The following is a 23,330-nucleotide window of genomic DNA, read 5'->3' on the forward strand; positions in this document are numbered from 1 at the left end:
ATACTTGAACAGCCGTACAAATATTGAAGGGCTTTTGCACTAACTTCTCAAAAACAGCATATTTTTGTTTTGTTTTCACACTCACCTTCACATTGTCCTCTGTGGTCCATGATATAGCCTAATTTACATTCACAGTGATAGGAGCCAGGTGTGTTGATGCATTGCCCTCCATGGCACATGTTTGGCTGGTCACACTCATTTAAATCTGTCAGTACACAGGATTGGGTCTCATTAACAAAATATAAAGTGTGTAGGTCAAGTAGCTGATTAACCTCACCTCTGCACATTCCCATTCCAGTCTATATAAGATAAACGTTTCCCCTGACATTAAGTCTAGTTGTGTCAGACTCTGGGGGGCTGGTGCTCATCTCCATTTCTAAGCCAAAGACCTGGCATTGTCCATAGACACCTCCAAGGTCATGTGGCCGGCATGATTGCATGGAGTGCCATTATCTTCCCGCAGAAGCAGTACCTATTGAGCTACTCAAATGTTCATGCTTTCAAACTGCTAGGTTGGCAGAAGCTGGGCCTAATAGCGGGAGCTCACTGCGCTCCCTGGATTCGAACCGCCAAACTTTCAGTCAGCAAGTTCAGCAACTCAGTAGTTTAACCTGCTGTGCCACCGGGGGGCCCTTCCAGTCTATATAATCTGGCCTAAATGATATCCCACCTCTGAACCAGTGTCAGCATCAGGTATCATAGTGAATAACAACAACAACTTTACTTCTATCCTGCCCCATCTTCCCAAAAGGACTCAGGGCAGCTTGCACAGCATTCTTGAGTGGCCATGTTACTCCTACTTTCCATTTGATCACAACAGTACTTCTCCCCCTTTATCATTTAGAAAAGTACAATGCAGAAAACTCAAAACAATCTAATATACCATGAGAAAAATAAAAGGCAAGGATGATGAAGACTTCTAACGCACTCTGTTGTGTTTCTTTCCTCTTCCATTAAAAGGAAAAGAAAGGTACAGTAATACTATGTAACAAGATTTTTGTTCCTGGGCTATAAATGTAATTCCCTAATTGGTTCTATCATAAAAATACAGATAAAGTTTATTAAACTGCAAAAACGTTTTTGTGGGACACCCTGCAGCACATTTTGCTATAGTTTTTCAATGAATATCTCATTGAGCCTCAACCAATCCAACGTAGTTTGTGGCAGCCATAAAAACAAAGTGTAATAACTATAGTAGAGTCTCACTTATCCAACCTTTGCTCATCCAACGTTCTGTATTATCCAACGGAGTCTGCCTCCCACCCAGATCAACAGCTGTTTCAATACATTGCAATGTTTTTGTGCTAAATTAGTAAATACAATAATTACTACATAACGTTGCCGTATTTTGAACTGCTTTTTCTGTCGATTTGTTGTAAAACATGATGTTTTGGTGCTTAATTTGTAGAATCATAACGTAATTTGACATTTAATAGGCTTTTCCTCAATCCCTCGTTTAACGTTTTTGCTTATCCAACGTTCTGCTGGCCCTTTTATGTTGGATAAGCAAGACTCTACTGTACTTTCAAAGTATGTACCACAAAATTAGCAGAAATAACACTTTCAAACCAGGAACATATATTTTTTTCAAATTTTGTTTCATAGCGTAATCAAGGGGAGTTTTCTAAGAGCTTCCGCAAACTAGCATCTTGGGAGAGCAGAATTCAACAGCGAGAGTACGCTCACATCGCTGCCCTAGCAAAGGGAAAACCACGCGGGCGCGGAGAAATAGGCGGAGAAAGAGGCCGAGAAAGAGGCGGAGTCTTTGACGTCATCGGTCGTGCTGGCACAGTTTGCTCTCCCAAGATGCTAGTTTGTGGCGGCTCTTAAGGCACAGGGGAGAAAGAAGAGCTGTCACCTCATGGCAGGGAAAAGTTCAAGCTAAAGGAGAGAGAAAAGCATTCTTCCTTCCCTCTAGCAACATTTTGATATATATAAGGAATTACCCTTTTAGCAAACTGTCTTCTATAGGTGGGCAAAGGCAGCTGGTGGGGGCTGCCCAAGCTTGACTTACCCTGGCATGTTTGTGTGTTTGGTGTAATGAGAAGGGTATAACCAGAGAAACAGATGCAGGAATAAGAGCCTTCATTATTGTTGCAGTGACCTTTCCCATCACATGGATTTCTCTCACACTCATCAATATCTGAAACAAGAAAACAGTCAAGTTAGCTGGCAAGATTCTGAGGGCCCTTCTACACAGCCATTTAACCCAGAATGTCTAGGCAGAAAATCCCACAATATCTGCTTTGAACTGGGTTATCTGAGTCCACACTGCCATATTTTCCAGTTCAAAGCAATTAATGTGGGATTTTATTCAGATGTGTGGAAGGGCCTGTATCTCACCCAACCTAAAAAGCAAGGAGAATACGATGACCCCAAATTCCTATCAATTCCAACCACTGACTGAAGGGAAATAAAGTGCAAAAATATATGAATTGCCACATTTTCCTCATCCCTGATTAAAACTCATTACAGTCAGTAGGTTTGACTTTGGCAGATTTAATTATTTATGGATTTGATTAAAATGTTATCTCTAGGAATCTCTAAATCCTCCAGTGAAGATGCTTGAATTCCTTAAACATAAAGTAATACTAGAGCAGTGGTTCTCAATCTATGGACATTTTGGCCCTCAACTCCCAGAAATCCTAACAGATGGTAAACTGGCTGGGATTTCTGGGAGTTGTAGGTCAAAACACCTGAAGATCCACAGGTTGAGAACCACTGCAGTAGAGGACCTACAAATTCCCAGAGAGAACATCTCTATATGAAACTCTTAAGTCTTCCAGCATGGTTCTATGGCAAAGCAGAAGGTGATTATAGAATACTCTGGAGATCCAGAGTATTCTAGAGAACTGTTAGCTCAAATTTTTAAAAATAGCACTGTTTTATTTGTGTTTTTTCCCATTTTCTTTAGGGTCTTGCAAATGTGTAGGCTTGACTGTATTTTTTGGAAATAATGTACTACCCAAACATGATCTCTAGATTTTGTGATACATGACTTCATGTTACTCTTCTCTAAGCCAACTTGGATTCATCCAAGGTAACAGATAGATCTCCTCTGGACTCTTGGACCAGTTCTTAAACACGCTTCTGGAATGAGCTTTGTGTATTCCAAGTAGACTGGAACATACTTAGTCCTAATCTTTTTTTATACTGGTTTTAAACCACTTCATTGGATGTTTTTCCAGTAGCAGATTCCCAGTTTAGTGTTTACACCTTATTTTATTTTTCTGGTTATTTAATATTAAATGTTTATTTTCCTTAAGTGATATTTAGAACAAGTGATACTGTTCTAATGTAGCACAAATCCTATGTAAAACCATACTACATATTTTGACATTAATATTGAAATCTGAAATATATACAGAAAGTCTTTACATTTCAGTCAGCTTTTTTTTGCATCCAGAATGAAGAGCTATACATCCTGGCAAACAACCCTGTGTATCTTTATGAGCTCCCTGCAAATAACTTGCTCCTATTTTTATCTCATTAGAGTTTTAACATTTTATCCTGTACATGTGGCCCACCCATTGTTTACTGTGACTGTGTTTTTTGTTTATGGTAATGTTACTTTTTCATGTAATTATGATGATGTTGCCTGTTGTTTATGTTTTGGTTTTATTTTGATGTAATATTGGGGAGGTGGTGGCAGGATATAAATAAAGATGATGATGATGATTATTATTATTACTTCACATCTTAATCTTCTTCCCTCTAGCTATAATTTCCATCCTGGGAATTGGTCCAGTTATAAAACCAATGACACCAGCATCTGGTCAAATTTCAAGCTCTGTTGTCAGTCTAAGTTTTCCACTTTCCAACCTTCTCTTCCCCATTTTTTGAAAAAAATTTCAAGAACAAGAAATCTTTCTTTTAGTTCTTTTTCATGTCGCTTATTCAGCATTCCATTTGTACTCTTCCTTGCTTCTCCACAAAGGAAAACTCAAGATAACTAACAATAAAATTAAATACAACGAAAACATTTAAAGCACATAAGAAGAAAAATAATTGAAACATATCAATTGCAGGAAAAGCGGGAGCCAACAGGATTAAGCCTTTTCCTCAATAACCTAGGCATAACCGCCAAAGGCTTGCCTAAACAAAAATATATTTGCCCATTCATTGAAGGAAGGATTATCATCCCTCCATGTCTCCCAAGGGGAAAAAGAAAACACTGAAATACCAATGCAATAGGTGTGACTGGGATGCTGTTGATAACCTGGATAACACAAACAGGCATATCCTCCTGGCAGGTTGACACAGGTGCCTGGACCACAGAGGCTGGGTGAAGAGGAGCACATGTTTGTTTCTGAGATCAAAGAGAGAAGGTATTATTAGGAGGCAAGCCTAATCTTCACAGTGAACCTTTGTTTTAGAGCTCATCAATTGTCCCAGATCCTCAAAAAGCAATGAACTTTAGGGGCTGTTCTCACTAGCAAATGTAATCAAGTCTGGTATGCAGCATTCCTCCCCAATTTTGCTCCATTGGCACTATACCTACTTGCAAATATGCCAGGCTGAAATTGTATGCATAGCCACACATTTCCCTGCCACATTTCCCTTCCCAAATGCAAATTGGCACCACTTTCTTGCTTTTCCTCAGGGATGCTGACCCCTCCCCAGTTGAGTGCAGCCATGAGATCAATGATGAAGGAATCAATCTGGCTGCCACCATTGATTGTGTGCCTAGGAAGCTTGTTCTAGTTGAAATCTTTGGCCTCAGAGCAAGCAACTCCACTAGTGGGGCTTTGATAGAGAGATGTTCAAATGGGAAGGCAGCAGCAAAGCCCTGAGCAGAAATGAACATTTCATTTCCCCCCTCTTTTCAATAGTGAGAGGCCCTTCACTGTTGAAATCTTAAGCAGCTGAGGGGAAAAAGGAAGGGGCCTGAGGCTGTTAGGAATGGTGGGAGTTCAAGTCCAAACACCTGGAGGGCCAAAGTTTGCCCATGCCGGATATATAGTCTCATGAGGTCTCAAACTCCTATTCAAGAGTAGGAGTAAGAGTTAAAAAATCTGACAACAATCTTCAAGAACCAGTTCGGGAACAAGCCAACAGCAGTAGCCAATGAAGTTTGAAGTGGGAGTTCAAGGGTAGGAGGGGAGCTCTCCCAAATAGTTAGGCATTCTGTAAATGACACCACTGCCATTATCTAAGCAGTAAACACATTAGCTATTTTGAGATGACCCAGCTTCCCTCTTCACCAGAAAATCCCCATGACTTAAATCTGCAACATGGGCCAAATCAAAAGAGACGATTTTCATTCCTTGTCTATCTAAGAAGCTGAAATCTCTGGCTCTCGCCACTTTGCTGTCATAAAAGGACCTGTTATTTCCCATCTGTGCCGGTTAGCAAATGCCTGCTTTTATATGCTTGGCAGACTCATTTTCTACAGTGTGTGCGCAGCATGAAAATAAATATTTGATAAAATCACAGTTGTCTGAACCAGTTAGGGAGCCTAGTCGCTTATGTCAATGATTCACTGAAAACATGTGAAGCATGGGAAAAGGTTCAATCCCAACTTAAATCAAATATTGCAAAACCTTAGAAGAGTGATGGTAACATCTGAATTGGTACCAGAAAGTACCGGCTCAGATTTTGTCAGCATTTTGGTAAATCTTTCTTTAGTCTCAGCCTCCTTGAATCCCATAAGGAGATAATAATACAGGGTGCATAAAAATGGCAGCAAAAATGTAAGTGAAATGCTTTAAATTCCAGGTGAGAGGGGACACCCACTATGCTCAGTGTTACAATTGTCTTTAAATCCACTGTGGAAGTAGTAGGAAAAGAATATGATATGAGATGTTACTGGTGGATTGAACCTATCAAGGAAGTCATGGCTCTAAGTCTGCAAGACCTGAGGAGGGTTACTGATCATCGGGACTCTTGGAAGTCCCTTATTCATAGGATTGCCCTAACTAAAAGGTGACTTGGCAACACTAAAATTTAAAAATGCATAAATTGCTAATTTTGAAACATCACTTTATAAAAATGCTTGAAAGCAAAGTATTTTCTATATCTCCTTCGAGTTACAAGCTGGGGAGATGCAAGGAACACCGTATCTGGATTTCAGTAAGGCCTTCGACAAGGTCCCCTATGACCTTCTGGCAAACAAACTTTGAGTGCTTTGAATGCGATTTTCCTGCTTCTTGGCAGGGGGTTGGATTGGATGGCTCACGAGGTTTCTTCCAATTCTATGATTGTATTATTCTTTTCAAGAATTAGAACATGTATTTCTCCTGCGGCTTGATCCTCTCAAGTGTGACATCTGAACAATGTTTTACCTGCCACATATTTTAATGGAAATCCCATCTACTGCTTGGTTTACCTGTAAGTATTGTTGGTATATCTGTGGAAGCAGTATCTTCCCCAAAAGATTCCAGAAATGGGTGATCAGGAAAATGGGGAGAAATCTCTACCACATCCACTGCAGAGGAAACAAGAAAAACAGTCACTAATTAGAACCACTGCCAAATGAAAAAGGAGAATCAACTGGAATCTGCAGCCTATTCACTAAATTCTATTAATCAAATAACTAGAAGGGCCATTACACATCAATTAATCCAATTCTATTGAAGAAAATCGTATTACTACTGCGGCAGTATGTGAAAGATACTCGTATACATTTCAGAAATGAGTCAGCAAAGACTACATTTTTTGGCAGTCACAAGGACCAGTTTCCAGATTATATCTAAATTCTCTCTTTAATATCAAATTTATTTCTGATCAGATACTTTTGTGATAAAGAATGGAAACATAATCCCTAACTCAGGCTGACACACACTCAGATAAAATACCTTTTCTATATACATATCTGACAGAAAAGGAAATGATATTTTGAAATATATAAAAATCCTATATATAAAAATTGTGTGCCAACATGCAATGAGAAAATGCTCTCTGATCGATACAGGCACTTAATATTTTAGTGCTGACATTTACAGTCATTCACAATTGGCAAGCATTATACTTTAACAAAAGACTACTAAAGCTAATGACATAAACAGTATCATCATTCCTGCTTGCTAGTACACTTCTTAATGGTAATCTTCAGAACAGTAAACTATAAAAAGAAGATCCAAAGAATATCACCAAACATTGTATTACTGTATATTCCATTGACTAAGAGCTAGACTAGTAGACATTTATATGTTTCAGGTTCAATGTTCAGTCTTTGCAACAAAGTAAACATAATATTGTTAGAACTGGCTCTTATCATGATTCTTTTGAACTTATTAAAACATTAGAAACATGGAGTTGAAAGAGCCATGGCCGTGCATTAAACTTCAGCATATAGATTTGAGTATTATGAATGTGTCTTTATATAAATAGATATATAATCATTTCCTACTGACAATTGCATACATTAATTTACAGGAATCAACCCACATACTCTTTTAACAGCACACTCCAGTGCATGCTTACTTGGGAGCAATTAAACATATTTCTGAGTGAACAAGAATACAAACTACTGTAATTAAGAATAACTGAAAGAAAGATCACATGGAATGTATGAAATGCATTAATTTACAGTCTATCTTCCTGGCGGTACAACAGAGTAAATTCTGTTGTTGCCCTGCTGGGCTACCTAGCAAACACCATGCAGTAAGCGATAGACTGTTAGAAGATCCTCTTGGTGTGAAGGGGGGACTTTCCCCCCAGCATTGGGATAGGCACCATTCCCCTTTACCTCCTTCACTTTCAGCAAACTATTGACAGAGAGCTTCATCTATGCTGATGATCATGCCATCACCGCTCAAGCAGGGAACTTCGAAACAGTTGAACAAAAGCTTTCTGAAGCTTTAGGTGCTCTTACTGCCTATTACAGGGAAACCAGCTGATTCCTAATACATCTAAAACACAGACGTGTGCTTTTCACCTTAATAACAGACAAGAATCTCGTGTTCTTAGGATTACCTGGGAAGGAATCCCACTGGAGCATTGTAGCACACCTAAATACCTGGGAGTTACTCTGGACCATGCTCAGACTTACAAGAAGCACTGCTTGAATATCAAGCAAAAAGTGGGTGCTAGAAATATTATCATACAAAAGCTGACTGGCATAACCTGGGGATCACTACCAGACACAGTGAAGACATCTGCCCTTGCACTTTGCTATTCTGCTGCTGAATATGCATGCTCAGTGTGGAATACATATCACCATGCAAAAACAGTGGATGTGGCTCTTAATGAGACATGCTGCATTGTCACAGGATGTCTACGCCCTACATCACTGGAAAAATTACAATGTTTAGCCAGTATTACAGGATGTGACATCCAAAGGGAGGTAGTAGCCAGTATTGACATCTCTGGCCCATCTTCGGTTCAGACACCAGCCAGCATGCCAATGTCTTATATCAAGAAACAGCTTTTTAAGATCTACAGATATACTTGCAGGAACACCTCAGCAAGCGAGTCCAAAAGTGGCAGGCTAAAACCCGGAACCTCAATCAGTGGCTGAGACTGGATGAGAAACTCCTTTCTGGGCACACAGAAGGCTGGGCAACTTGGAAGGCACTGAACAGACTGTGCTCTGGGACCACAAGATGCAGCGCCAATCTTAAGAAATGGGGCTACAAGGTGGAGTTCACGATATGCGAGTGTGGAGAAGAGCAAACCACAGACCACCTACTGCAATGTAGTCAGAGCCCTGCCACTTGCACAATAGAGGACCTTCTTACAGCGACACCAGAGGCACTCCAGGTGGCCACCTTCTGGTGAAAGGAAATTTAGTATAATGCCAAGTTTTTAACCATTCGTGGGTTTTTTAAAGCATTATAACTGTATTCTCAATTCTCTTTTGACACGACAAATAAAAAATACTTTGCAATTTACCTGGGGTAATGTCTGATTCTTGAATAGCATCATCGGTATCCTATAATGAAGACATATAGATACAATTACTGGCTGTCTATAAACCAGGCAGGTTTGATATAGCTAGGGAAAAATCTTAAATTCAAGAATTTTCTTCTTCAGCAATTTCTTGTTAAGTATTTCTTAAGATGTGGAACAACCCATTTTATGTGTCATAATCTCATATGTGGTTGGACAGTTGTAGGGAAAAAGGAGAACTATACAATCCAACATATTCAATTCACTTTGTGTTTTGATTCCACCTACCATCAGATCTGGCTGCATTCAGCACTGGCATATTGTATCAATAGGTAGTATGGAATGGTAACTTTACAATGTGATGAGGACTAAAGTGAGTGGTAGCAAAGGACCACTGCACAAGTGGCAGAATAGATAGCAGTCCAATTACAAAGAATCAAAGAGGTAAAGAGTAGTAGAAAAAGCCATTTCTATTAGGAGAGGAGTAAAAACTCCTGACACAAGGTGGACAGCTCTCTCTGGTGATGTAGGCAGCCTTCTCTGCTATCTTCCTCCCACCATCATTACACACCACTCCACAAGTGCCTTACACTAGTATATCAGACACCAGTACACACACCTCCAACGTGCTTGTTGACTTTTGGTGGTCCTCTGGATTTTATAGAGTTTTCTTAAGCAAAGAATACTCAGATGTGCTTTTGCCAGTTCCTTCTTCTGAAATACAGCTGAAAGTATCTGGCAGTCTCCTATTCAAGTATAAACCAGGGATGTCCCTGCTTATCTTCCAAAATAAGAGCCAATCTGATGCCTTTAGAGTATTTAGGCCTTATCAGAGCAAAAGTCACCATCTGGATTCTGGATTAAATGTGCAACTTTCCTCAAAATCTTGTGAATACTGATCTTTTCACCTACTAGATCAGGCATGAGCAAACTTTGGCCCTCCAGGTGTTTTGGACCTTAGCTCCCACAAACAACTCTGCTCAAGTATGACACCCATTCACATATTTATACATGGCTATCATGTCTCCTCTCAACCTTCTATTCTGCAGGCTAAACACTCCCAGTTCTTTAAGACCTCCTCATAGGGCATGGTCTCCAGATCTTTGATCATTTTAGTTGCCCTCCTCTGGAGACCTTCCAGCTTATCAATATCTCTTTTGAACTGTGGTGCCCAGAATTGGACACAGTATTCCAGGTGAGGTCTAATCAAATCAGATCCAGACACTATACTCCTTTTGATGCAGCTTAAATCCCATTGGCTTTTTAAGCTGCTGCATCACACTGTTGTTTCATGTTCAACTTGTCCACAAAGACTCCAAGATCTTTCTCACATGGACTGTTGTCAAACCAGGTATCACCCATCCTGTATCTTTGCATTACTGTGTTCTTTAATACTAAAGATCTATTCTCCCTGACAAAAATAAATCAATCCAAAATGGGTTAGGAGGGGGAAAAGATGCTGACATCTTCCCTACATATTCTCTGTGGTGTTATTTTTTCTGCTGTCCTGTTTCTAAGAGGAATCCTTTGGTGTTGATAAGGAAAACAAAGAATGTGAGTTTCTCTGGTCTTCCAAGATCCTTCATAGCATACCCTCCAACCATTCTAATTAAACCCTCAATCATCCGTAGTGAAAGGCGGGATATAAATATAGTAATTAATTAATTTATTTATTAAGCTGAAGCGATTTTTGTTAAACTAATTTTAATTTACACAATTATTTTCTATATCTCTTTGTATTCAAACAATATTCCTCAATTATTTCTTCATGTGTATAAAAGGCTGAATGCATTCTTACCCCAGATGTAAAACTGCCAGCAACAGATATTTTACTCACCTGATCTTCTTCAGAGTCCCCTGTAAAATGACAGATGACAATTTTAGAAACAGGTATTTTAAACATAAAAAGTACTTTTGTAAATGCATGACCACTTGGGTAATTTATTTGGAGTGTCACTCATAAACTTAGAATCCATCCTATTTGAATTGCAAGAAGCTTCCCAACCTGGTGCTCTCCACCTGTGTTGAACTATAACTCCCACTATAGCCCTACTATACCCTCCCACACCAAGATGGGAGAGGACGCTCTATTTCCTTGGCATCAATACAATAAGCACCTCCCCAATGCCCCAAATAACTGTAGGAATAGGCCTAAAAACTAAGGTCTCGTCTACACCACATAAAATCCAGCTTATTTGCTTTGAACTGGATTATATGGCAGTGCAGACTCATATAATCTGATTCAAAGCAGATAATGTGGATTATATGATTGGATAATCTGGATTATATGGCAGTGTACAAGGGGCCTAAGACACCAAGAAAAACCTTTTTTTTTTTGTTGTTGAGCTGTGTTAACAGTACAAGCATTTTCTCTATTTTTCAGTTTGGCAATCCTACAAGCGAGAGTCATTCAGCCCTCAGTAGGCATAGGGAAGGATAATCCCTGGAAATTGTCTGCTCTTGCTGGACATTTTAGAAGTAATGAAAATAAAGTTGAGAGTCCAATGCCTTCACCAATGCAAGGGCCTGAGTGAAAAAGTTGAACATAAAGTAGTCTTCACATTATTTTGTAATCCAGGACCAAAAGGTTTTGAGAGAATTCAGCCCCTGAGCCTATGAAGTGCTTTGGGTTCACCAAAGATTTGAAAAGTTACTTTTTAAACAGGACTTTCCATAATTTCACAGACAGTATGACTATTGCTCTGCTGACTAGGTGATTCTGGGAGTTACAAGGTTTTCAGACCCTTGAATTTGACCAAACCAGTTGGATCTACACCAACAATACCTCACCTTTTACTGCAGAAATGTCAATCTTAGGGAATGTATCAGTGATGCCACCACTTAAGACTTCTTGCAGCTGTTGCTGCCTTGTTGTCCAGTCAGGAACCTTGTCAGTGATTTCCCTCTGCTCCTCTGACCTGTGTGGAAGCTCATCTGCTTCTGCCTTTCTCATGGACATCCGTATGTCAGAACTGGAATAAGTGTAGCCATGGCCAGCAGGGCAAATCTCTTTGAAGGCATCTGCAAGGAAGGCAGTGGAAGATACCCAATTGAAAGTGAAGAGAAACAGAGGCAAGGAAAAGAAACAGATGAGAGAAACTACGATCTTTTCACCTACAGACCATCAACTTTACCCTTTTTGAAAAATACTATAGCTCCCTAAATCTCCCAATTGGGAGATTCTGAGAGTTGTGGTCCAAAACGCAGTAATTACAAACTTTGGACAAAATATGTTGCAAGAAGGATTTTTATTTTTCTGTGACACAGGTAAGATACGTTGGGGCATGCTTCTTCTCCTTTCGTCTACTTAAGTATACATCACAGTTTTCTAACCAGGGCAGAACGTGTTTAGACTATATTTACCTGGAGCCAGAACTGAAGATTCGAAGTTGCCAAAAAAGGGAAATAAAGATGTTTGCAGGAATGGGTGTGTTGTTAGAAAATACAACCCACTGTTAATTGATACTGGAAACTGTACCTGCACTTTGTTTCAATATAACCACACAGGAATACTCATTCTTTCTATAGCTATTTATCTCAGTCTCAAAAACAAACAGGTGGGTAATAAAACAAAGGAATCTCCTGGCTGTTAAACCAAACAAACAGTCATAGTTCTACAAGCCCAAGCAACCTTTCATTCTTTAGATGGTGTAAACATCTCAAGGATGACTGAAAAGGCCACCATCAAAACTTTTGTAATACAAGGCTGATCTTGGAGTACAGCATAGCAAAGTGACTTGCTTCACGTATGGGCACAGACAGAGAACATTAGCGTCACAATACAACAGGGAAGGTTTAGAAAAGTGTCAGCATTGTCTTGGGAGGAAAGCAGCTACTGTCATTTGGCTCCTTCTTTAGGCAATGCACAGTTTTGAGCTGACCCTGCAACCAAACAGTAAATGCACAGGCCCTTTGAGCATGTTTCTCCATCCTTAAAGTGAAATGATAAATGGTTCACTACTGTTTTCCTCTTTATTTCCTGATATCACAGAAACAATGAACACCTCTTAGTAACTGCACAGGACCACAGATAAAAGAAAAATCTCCCCCTGGGGCAATACTGGATGAAGTTTCTCTCTGTAGCAGTGCTTCCCAACCTTTGGCCTTTTGGTGTTTTGTACTGCAACTCCCAGAGATCCCAGCTAGTTTACCAGCTGTTAGGAACTGTGGGTGCTGAAGCCCAAAACACCTGGAGGCTAGAAGGTTGGGAACCACTGCTCTATAGGCTGAGAATTCATCACTCTCTTTTCTTCTCAGAGGGACCTAGAGTTCCAAAGCTTCCAGCTGCAGACCTAAAATTAATAAGAACATCAGCCCTGGTCTTGTATTACTCTGAGTATGCCTGCCTCATTTATTTATTTATTTATTTGCTTCTTGGCCTTTTGGCTAAGATCAAGTGTGGGTATTCCGGCCTTCATGAGGGTATTCTGGCCATCAGGGGAGCTGTCATTTCACTGTCCATTTGTAACACTGATTAAGTACTTCCTCGTTTTTTGCATGCTTGCTCAGAAATTAGTTAAATTAGCCTCCCCACATAAGTGGTACTTTAATTTCCTACTTGACAGATGCAACTGCCTTTTGGGCTGCAAAGGTCAACAACAATTTGATCGGAAGCTCACTCCGACCCGGGCTGGCTTCGAACTCATGACCCTTTGGTCAGTAGTGATCTAAATGCAGCTGACTCCCAAGGAAAAGTTTCATGAGAACCACCACCCCTTTTAATGTTCCTCCAGCAACAGTAAGAGTATCCCTATGGGCAGCAAAATCAGGAAATGCCCATGAGAGTCTTCCTCCAGGAGCAAACCAAGAATGGACAACTTGGAAGTCCCTGAACAGACTCAGAAGTGGAGTTGGCAGATCAAAAACAATCTGGCAAAGTGGCACTAGAGGAATCCTCCACCTTCTGTGTCTGTGGAGCAGAATAAACAACCCAGCATCTATATGCTTGCCCACAATGCCCTGCCTCATGCACAGAAGAAGGACTGTTTAAAGCTGCAGATACTGCGGTCACTTGTACTCCCTCTATTTTATCAATTTTGTACTTATTTATTTATGCAATGCTTTGGACACGAAATAAATAATGAGGGTAGAAACACCACTGGCCTAGCAATCTTCTGAGTGTGATCAGAAACATGGACCAGAATTTGGCAAATTTACTTTTTTATGCTACACTCCTAGATTCATATAACCAGCATGATCATTGGTCATTCCAGTAGAAGTCAGGAATGGGATGGGAGTTTTTAAACCTTACAAGCCAACTTTTCCAAACTCCCTAAAGTTAACATTACCGAACTTTGGAAGCCCAATTTCTGCAAAGAATGTGAAATGTTTGTCTGACAAAGGACAAACTGAATTAAAGCAACCACAAAAATAAACTGGTCAGACAAAATGGGGGGAAAAGCCCCGAAGACCAAGCCATATTCTTACCAGAGGCTGGCAATGGACACTTTTCACAATTTGCCCCCCAACCCTTGCCAACACGACTGCAGCAGCAAATCTGTTTAGTGATGCGATGATTGAGCGGCAAGGCACACACGCCTCCTATTGCCGAGCGAAAGCACAGTCCCTGTTCTGTGGAAACCGCTTTATCCGCTGAAACATAAGAACAGGATTAAACCTTTGCACAGACCCATCAATGTTTGAAGTTAGAAAAAAGCAGAGAAGACTTGAATCCTATGAGCCTTTTGAATCCTATGAGCCTTTACTCAGATGAAAAGACAATGGTGCCTGCTAAAGCAGAAGGCAGTAAAAAAAAGAGAAAGACCACAATACAGGTAGATGAACATAATTAAAAAAAGCCATGGCCCTGACTTTGCAAGATCTGAGCAGGGATCTTGATAGCAGGGTGTCTTGGAGTTTTCTCATTCACAGAGTCACCAAAGGTCAAAGGTGCCCTAATGGCAACCAATGACAACAAAGTCCTACTAAACTTACTCTCATGTGCTATTGGGTATGTCCTATGCATCCTCAAACACCAGTAAATGCAGTGGCATTTAATTATGAATAAATGCACACAGGACTATGCTATTACCCTCTTCTAAGTTCCTAACTGCTTATCCTGAATACTTCACCAATAATGAAGCTGAAGGCACACAAAAACTGGCATTTATTCAATAAAAAAGCATTGTGTTTTAAGAATAACACTTGTTTAAAACATTCCATTCTAAGATTTTAATCTTGACACTTCAAGATTTCTGGCAAAGAGGCTAGTTAATACATTAATCTTGTATCAGAATTTGCCAAAGCAAACAGATAGATATACTATCTTAACGTGTAAATCAGCATTTCTCAACCTGAGGGTCGGGACACCTGGGTCATGAGGAGGAGTCAGAGGGGTCACCAAAGACTATCAGAAAACACAGCATTTTCTTTTGGTCATGGGGGTTCTGTGTGGGAAGTTTGGCCCAATTCCATCGTTGGTGGGGTTCAGAATGCTCTTTGATTGTAGGTGAACTGTACATCCCAGCACCTACAACTCCCAAATGTCAAGGTCTATTTTCCTCAAACTCCATCCGTGTTCACATTTGGGCATTTTGAGTATTTGTGCCAAGTTTGGTCCAGATCCATCATTGTTTGAGTCCACAGTGCTCTCTGGATGTAGGTGAACTACAACTCCAAAACTCAAGGTCAATGCCCACCAAACCCTTCCAGTATATTCTGTTGGTCATGAGAATTCTGTGTGCCAAGTTCAGTTCAATTCCATTGTTGGTGGAGTTCAGAATGCTTTTTGATTGTAGAGCAGGCATGGGGAACCTTTGGCCCTCTAGGTGTGGTGGACTTCAACTCCCACAATTCCTTGAGGCCAAGGTAAGCCTTTGGGGCGAATGCCGAGCCTCAAGGAATTGTGGGAGTTGAAGTCCACCACACCTGGAGGGCCGAAGGTTCCTGACCCCTGTTGTAGAGTAACAATAAATCCCAGCAACTACAATGCCCAAATGACAAAATCAATCCCCTCCCCCCCAACCCTACCAGTATTCAGATTTGGGCATATCGAATATTTGTGCCAAATTTGGTCCAGTGAATGAAAATACATCCTGCATATCAGATATTTACATTAGGATTCATAACAGAAAAAAAAATTACAGTTACGAAGCAGCAACGAAAATAATTTTATGGTTGGGGTTCACCGCAACCTGAGGAACTGTATTAAGGGGTCGCGGCATTAAGAAGGTTGAGAAACACTGGTGTAAATGAACTGCAAGATTCACAGATGTAGTATAAATATAATAGACAATTATAAATAGAAAGATTGAAGGCAAAACTGATCAGAACAAAAGCACAGCGACCAGAACAAACTGTTCCAAGTTAGTAATCAGAATTTATTTTCAAAGGGGGAAACTTTTGAACAAAGAGGAAAGTGTGGTAAGTCTTTCCTGGTTTCTGCTGAAGATGTGGGCATACACTAAAAGGAAAATATGCTTCTTTTCTTTCATCATCTCCAAAATGACGACCTTGTCACACAGAACGTTGTGCATCATTGGGAGGAATGGGGAACCCGGTGCACCATGCCCTACATCACCCAGCTGAGGGCGATCCCATCAGAGAAAAGCATGAAGCGTGGGGCTCTCCCCCCCCCCCCCCCCCATTGATTTTATGGCAACATGGGAAGCACCAGGACACTATTTTCATTCATTAGACTAACAACGTAATCACATAGGGCATTTTTCAGTACGTACACCGGCTCCACCCTACTTGACCCACTGAGCCCTGCCAGCATTGTTTGATGGGAGCCAGCAGGCTTCATGTGTGAAGCAGGGCGGAGTCGGAGCATGCCACCGAAAAGTGCCCTTTGTGATGACGTCATTAGTCTAATTAATGAAAAAAGTGTCCTGGCTTGATCCTTCTGGCTAATGCCCACTCCTTATGACCAAACCATAGCACAATAATTACAGAAAACTATGCAAAAGGAAAGGAAACAGTTATTGTTTTTTTATTGATACTTACAAATACAGTGACTGCGGGATGGATCCAGCATGGTTCCTGCCTTACAAGTGCAAAGGAAGCTGCCACGGGTATTCACACACTCTGCATCTTTGCATACACCAAGGATAAGACATTCGTTGATATCTAGAAGGTCAACAAAAACTATATGAACCACTGTATCCCCAAAGAGAAGTAGCACTGGGAAAGGCAAATAAACCAGATGTGATAGGGTAAAGAAAGACCACCTTAATGATATGATGGGATCCGCAAGCAAGAGAGTGTGGGTTGAAAGTGTTCACTGACTGAAGGAGAAATCATTAGCTAGCAAAAGGTGTGGTAGTTTTGTGCTTTTTACAAAATAACTTGCAAAAGTATTTAAATAATGTTGAAAGTCCTGCTCTTAAATAACTTTGAAAGACTATACCTCTTGCCCTCATGGAGATGATTGTGCATCCAAAGCGGGTTTACTATTCCAACTATGTACATCTGTTCCTTTCCCCACATCCCTTATATCCTGTGCTCCTTCTTCATGTTTTAAAGGATAAGCCTTCATTACAGATATCATATTATTTTATGAATACTCTCCAGTATTTCACCAACTGGGACATACATATATGATTAACATGTGCATATGGTCAGAATGGCAACAAGGATGCTTTAATAATAATCAACTTAAGTTAGGGTTGGCTGCAGCAGTTTGCTTTTGCCTGTGTCTAAAGGAAAGGATGCGATTCCACCTACTCCTCTTCTTTCACTGAGTGTAAACTACTTTTGCAGTTTGAACTCATTTTCCAGCAACTAAACTAAGCTGAAAACAAATGGGGAAAGTGAAAAGGGGACTGAGGAACTGGAACATTTTTCAAGCATCCGAAAACCTGGATGACAGAATATTAATCAGAATTATCCTTGCAAAGTAGAACATTTTGAGGGCATGTTTTACTCTTTACTTTTTTTCTAAGAACACTTCATATGATAGTGTAGGCAACCTGAGGCAGTGATGGTGCAATGGGTTAAACTGTTGACCTGAAGGTTGGCAGTTCGAAACCGCGGGACAGGGTGAGCTCCTGCTGTTGGTCCCAGCTTCTGCCAACCTAGCAGTTCGAAAACATGAAAATGTGAGTAGATCAATAGATACCACCTCAGTAGGAAGGCAAATAGGTGCTTTAAGCAGTCATGCTGGCCATGTGACCAGAAGATATCTAAGGACAACGCAGGCTCCTCAGCTTGGAAATGGAGTTGAACACCTCCCCCAGAGCCGGATGTTGAGCACCGCTTACAGAAACTGGCGATGGAAGGAGAAGCCTTTGCCTTTGTTTTTGTCTGTGAATCTCCATGAATTTCTATTAATTGTATCAAGGCATTGAATGCCTGCCTGTGTTTGTGTTTGTATATACTGTAATCTGCTCTGAGTCCCTTGGGGAGATAGGGTAGAATATAAATGAAGTGTTATTATTATTATTAGTAGTAGTAGTAGTAGTATAGAAGTTTCAGAATCCACTTCCTAATAAGCACAGCAAATGCTTGGGAGTTATATTCAAGAATATCTGAAGGGCACTGGATTGCCTATCACAGTGACAGGCATAGTGAAGACTCTAAAAGGTATCTTATACACTTATATTGCCCTTTTTCTCCAAGTAGCTCAAGGCAGCAAGCATGTGTCTTCACCTTTCCATTGTACCCCGGCAACAAGCTTTGAGGGACGTTACTTTGGGAAATGGCAAGTAGCCCAAGTCCTCCATTCAACAACTTGGCTGAGTGGATATTTGAACCTGGGTCCTAATCTAAAATCCTGTCCACTACAAGGGGATAATGCTTCTCAGAGGGTCATGGAAAGTGTATGCTTTCCTTCTTTGTAACACCTTTTAGATTTCAGCAGCGAACTCATTCTGCCTTTGCTGTTCCATAGAACCTGAACGGCTTCAACTAAGGATTAAGAAGGGATAAAGGAAAGAATCTGGTTTTTTTAATGGAGTGCCAGGTGGATGTAATCGTGTGCCAGAAGACTTTAGATGCGCTCCAAAAAAATAAAGAAATTAAAGTGCTCCATATTAGAGCCTTGGCCAGTTTGACTCTTAGCCACACATCCTGGCCAACATGTTCCATAGGATTTTGTGTAATATGAATCTGCTTAGAATTAAATGTACATTCATTTGCTAGTCCCAACAAGAGCAAACACTTAGAATCAATGGGCTTTGAGCAAGTGTTGACTTACCATTCAACAGTTGATTCACTGGGTCTGCTGCAGGTGGGACTACCAATAGGATTTATGCTAGTGTTAGGGGGGAAATTAATTATAAGCAGAGCATGTCACTGTTTCTTGTAGTCTGGCCCTCTTAATGCCGCACTGTAGCAAGCATTCAAAGGCAAAAGAGATTTGGAACATCTAATAATCTGATTGTGAGGCAGAGTGGAGGTGGACACCAAATCTCAAGCAGTACTTACCCCTTAACTTGGCATACCTCGCAGGATTATCCTGAGGGCAAAGTAGGAAGGAAGTTACCCATGTACAAGGCATTAAGTCTATTGGAAGGTATAACTTTAATTTAAAAGGCATGAAGTTTATTGGAGGATATAACTGTCATTAAAAAGAAATCAATTGGCATTGCATGTGCTGCACAACAGAGCATGTCTACCATTATTTCTACATTTCCCTCCAAAATCTTCCATTGTCCAAGATGTAGCATGGATTTCCATCTTAGACCTACTTGATAACTACAGGTGAATATCTGATCTGGAATTCAGAAATCCTAAACACTCCAGAACAGTCAACATGCATTGTAGTAGGTGGGCACAGACCACCTACTACAATGCATATTTGCTTTATGATGAAACTTTGTTTCATGTACAAAAATGTTTAAAATACTTTATAAAATTACCTCTAAGCTACGTATATAAAAAAGCTAAAGGTTTCTCCTTAGCATTAAGTCTAGTTGATTTGGACTCTGGGGGTGGTGCTCATCTCCATTTCGAAGCTGAAGAGCCGGCGTTGCCCGTAGATGCCTCCTAGGTCATGTGGCCAGCATGACTGCATGGAACACCATTATCTTCCCACCAAAGCGTTACCTATGGATCTACTGACATTTGAATGTTTTTGGATTGCTAGGTTGGCAGAAGCTGGGGCTAACAAGGGGAGCTCACCCCCATCCCATGGATTCAAACCGCCAACCTTCCAGTCAGGCTATGTATATATGAAACATAAATTAATTTCATGCTTAGACCTGCTTCCTATCTCCAAGATATTTCATTATGTGCATATACACAAATACAAGTATATCAAAATCTGAAAAAGTTCAAAATCAAAAACACTTTTGATTCCAGGCATTTCAGACAAGAGATACTCAACCTGCACTTTTAATCCACATGTCCAGGATGGGATACCTGTGGGCCTCCAGTTTCCATGAGTCCTTGCCATATCTTCAATAGTGAGGGATGCTCAGCAATACTGGGAGGGCTCCAGATCCTCCACTCATACCATATGTCAGATCAAAGCCATGTGTCTCCTGAACCTTTAAGGATATTTTCCTACAAGGTTCAAGCTGTCTTCTTATCTAGATGTCCATTTGTTAGGAGTGCTCTGGTTGTATTTTCCTACAAGGGATGGCCCTTGTGGTCTCTTCTAACTTTCTGATTCCATGATTATAAGTCTTCAGAAAGAAGCTTGGTAGTTGGACGCAGTAGCTTGCATGGCCCCACCCAACTCTATGACTTTATGACATTTGGGGAAATGCTCTAGGTTGCAAGTGGTTGTGCATGATCATTTCTTTACATGGGCAGATGGGGGCACTGTCTGCACATGATCTATAACATGAATTACAAAAGTTTCTAAAATTATAGGAGCAATCTGCATGACTGATTGTGGAGGAGGACCAGATTGCAATGATCTGTCAAGAGAAAGAAGATGTTAAATTGCTCTCCACTAACACACCACATGACCGATAGTGAGCTCCTTCCACTTGCCATTCCATCTGTACAATGAAGACAATGATCCCAGTGGCCCCTGACACCCCCCCCCCCCCGAGACTGGAAAGAGTGGGGTTGTGTTTGTTAATGATTGTAAAGCTAGCAATAGGGACAGATGCCTGTGAAATACTATGATCAATGACACAGCAGGAGGGAAGAGGTTAATGTTTATTCTGGTTCCACCAATCAATGAAGTCGCCAATAGAAAGGGTGTAAAATTTTACCCAAAGTCCAGTATGTGTCATGCATAATGCTTTCAGCATGCCAAAGAAAAAGAAAGAAGAGCCCCCTTATATTTATGGCAGCTTTTCAAGAAATGCAGTTTTCAAAACAAATTGGGAAGAGTAGCTTCCATGATACAGCCAGATACACAGGACAGGACAATCAAAAAGATCGTTGTTATTGGGTCCATAATTGTTATGGGACATCAAGATGAAAAACACAAGATAAATAGGGTTCTAATGTCATTACCTTCTAGTTGTTTCTGACTTATAGTAATCCTAAGATTTTCTTCTCACAAATTTGTTCAGAGAGTTTGCTTTTACCTTCCTCTGAGTCTGAGAAAGTATGACTTGCCCAAGGTCACCCAATGTTACTCTGTTACTGAATACGCATGCCCGGTATGGAATACATTGCATCATATTAAAACAGTGGATGTGGCTCTAATGAGACATACCGCATTATCACAGGTTGTCTATGCACCACACCACTGAAGAAATTATACTGTTTAGCTGGTATTGCATCACCTGACATCTGTTAGGAAGTAGTAGCCAATAGTGAAATGACCAAGGCAGTGACATCTCCGGTCCATCCTCTGTTCAAATACCAGCCAGCATGCCAATGGCTTAAATCAAGAAACAGCTTCCTAAGATCAAGAGACACACCTCGGCACACCTCGGCAAATGACAATCCAAAAGTGACAGGTTAAATCCCAGCACCTTAATCAGTAGCAGAGAAACTCTCTCCTGGTCACACAAATCGGGCAACATGGATGGTGCTGAACAGGCTGTGCTCTGGCACCATGAGATGCAGAACTAACCTTAGGAAATGGGGCTATAAAGTGGAGTCCACAACATGCAAGTGCAGAGAAGAGCAAACCACAGACCACCTACTACAATGCAACTGGAGGCCTGCCACATATGCAATGGAGGACCTTCTCACAGCGACACCAGAGGCATTCCAAGTGGCCAGCTTCTGGTCAAAGGACATTTAGCATAATGCCAAGTTTTAAAACTTTGTTTATGTTTTTAAATACATGTTTAACTGTACCCTCAACTTGCTTCTGACACGATAAATAAATAAAACCCAATGGATTTCTATGTTTGAGTAGGGATTCAAACATTGCTCTCCAGAGCTGTAGTCCAAAGCATATACGACTAAACCTTGTTGGCTATCATGGTTATAATAGCAGATCAGTATTTGTAAATTTTGGTGAATAGATAGGTATGCTTTCTATGCTATTTAAGTCCTCATTGCTTAATATACTCAGCTCTTTTTAATGGTCACTTTTTGACATTGAATGTTTTACAATCCAAAGTGGGTGAAATTGCATTTGCAGTACTCTATAATATTGTTCTGTGGATTGTAAAATAGCTATCACTCCATTCTTCTTATTGCAGATTCCATATTATTACCTCAGATTTTCCCTGTAAAAGGTCATCTTGTTTTCTACTTCATTATTTGGAATAATGATAGCTAACAAAAATTGTGCAATAAGAGCTCTTATAGTTTGAATTTAATACCAGAAAGAAGAGGCCCGGTATTCCCCTCTCAGTACAGAGGGATGGGATCAGGGCTAAGTGGTACAGCACACGTTTTCCATGTCAGCAGCTCTATCCTCAATCCTTGGCACTGCAAACTGGGCTAGGAAAGACCATTATCATAAGAGAGCCACTCCTAGTCAGTCTGTAGCCAATATTCAAGGTGGATGGACAACTTCCTCTGTTTCTGTTAGCAAAGAAAAATACTTGGTTAACCATTCATTTATTGGCTCTTGCTCAGCTTGGCAATAGAAGTAGAGCTAAAGACCTTGAAAAATCAGTTTAACCACCCTCTTCACTCTTATTCCCCCCACCCTGCCTGGGAGGATCTGAGACATCCTGTGTGGTCTCATTCCAGTCTTCTCTCAGCCAAATGGCTTTGAACATCTACGAAAGGCCTTCAGATTCACGTTCTGGACAAGCCATACTCTGTGAAGTAAACATTTGACTATTGTCAGAAAGAGATCTGAATTCAAATGGAGCAATAGAGTTCCTAAGAGCAGAAGGCTACTTGGAGAGCAGCACTAATTAAAGGCAGGGATAAGGTTTGGATTTTTTAAAAAATCATGCAGTCTGTATACATATGTAAACATTAAAAAGTATATGTAACTCTGATATGGGAGTGGCATGTTGTTTTCTATGAGTTCAGATTAATACAATATGGGTTTTATTTTATCTGGGACCAAAAGAGTCTTAAACTGTTGATAAAAATTATTACATTTGCAAGCTCTTTGTCTTTCTTACAATGCTTCAGTTTGGTTTTTATATGGTTCCCCATCCATGCAATGGTGTTTTTAGAAAGAATTTAGGGCAAGAGCTAGTCCATCAGAACTACTATTGGATATTATTTGGGCT

The 23,330-nt window shown here is 40.5% G+C and overlaps 1 protein-coding gene across 2 annotated transcripts in view; it reads right to left on the reverse strand.

Moving 5' to 3' along the window:
* LTBP2 (latent transforming growth factor beta binding protein 2) overlaps positions 1–23,330 on the reverse strand; it is a 176,327-nt gene that overhangs the window by 35,840 nt on the left and 117,157 nt on the right. For both annotated transcript variants that reach the window (XM_067462891.1, XM_060758570.2), the window contains exons 10-18: positions 16,777–16,899; positions 14,260–14,424; positions 11,623–11,853; positions 10,670–10,689; positions 8,836–8,875; positions 6,329–6,427; positions 4,184–4,309; positions 2,015–2,143; positions 86–205 (exon numbers count right to left, since the gene is read on the reverse strand). In XM_067462891.1, coding sequence (XP_067318992.1) covers positions 86–205; positions 2,015–2,143; positions 4,184–4,309; positions 6,329–6,427; positions 8,836–8,875; positions 10,670–10,689; positions 11,623–11,853; positions 14,260–14,424; positions 16,777–16,899 — 1,053 coding nt within the window. The remainder of the gene's footprint in view (positions 1–85; positions 206–2,014; positions 2,144–4,183; positions 4,310–6,328; positions 6,428–8,835; positions 8,876–10,669; positions 10,690–11,622; positions 11,854–14,259; positions 14,425–16,776; positions 16,900–23,330) is intronic.

This window comes from Anolis sagrei, chromosome 1 (assembly GCF_037176765.1).
Source record: "Anolis sagrei isolate rAnoSag1 chromosome 1, rAnoSag1.mat, whole genome shotgun sequence".
Taxonomy (NCBI): domain Eukaryota; kingdom Metazoa; phylum Chordata; class Lepidosauria; order Squamata; family Dactyloidae; genus Anolis; species Anolis sagrei.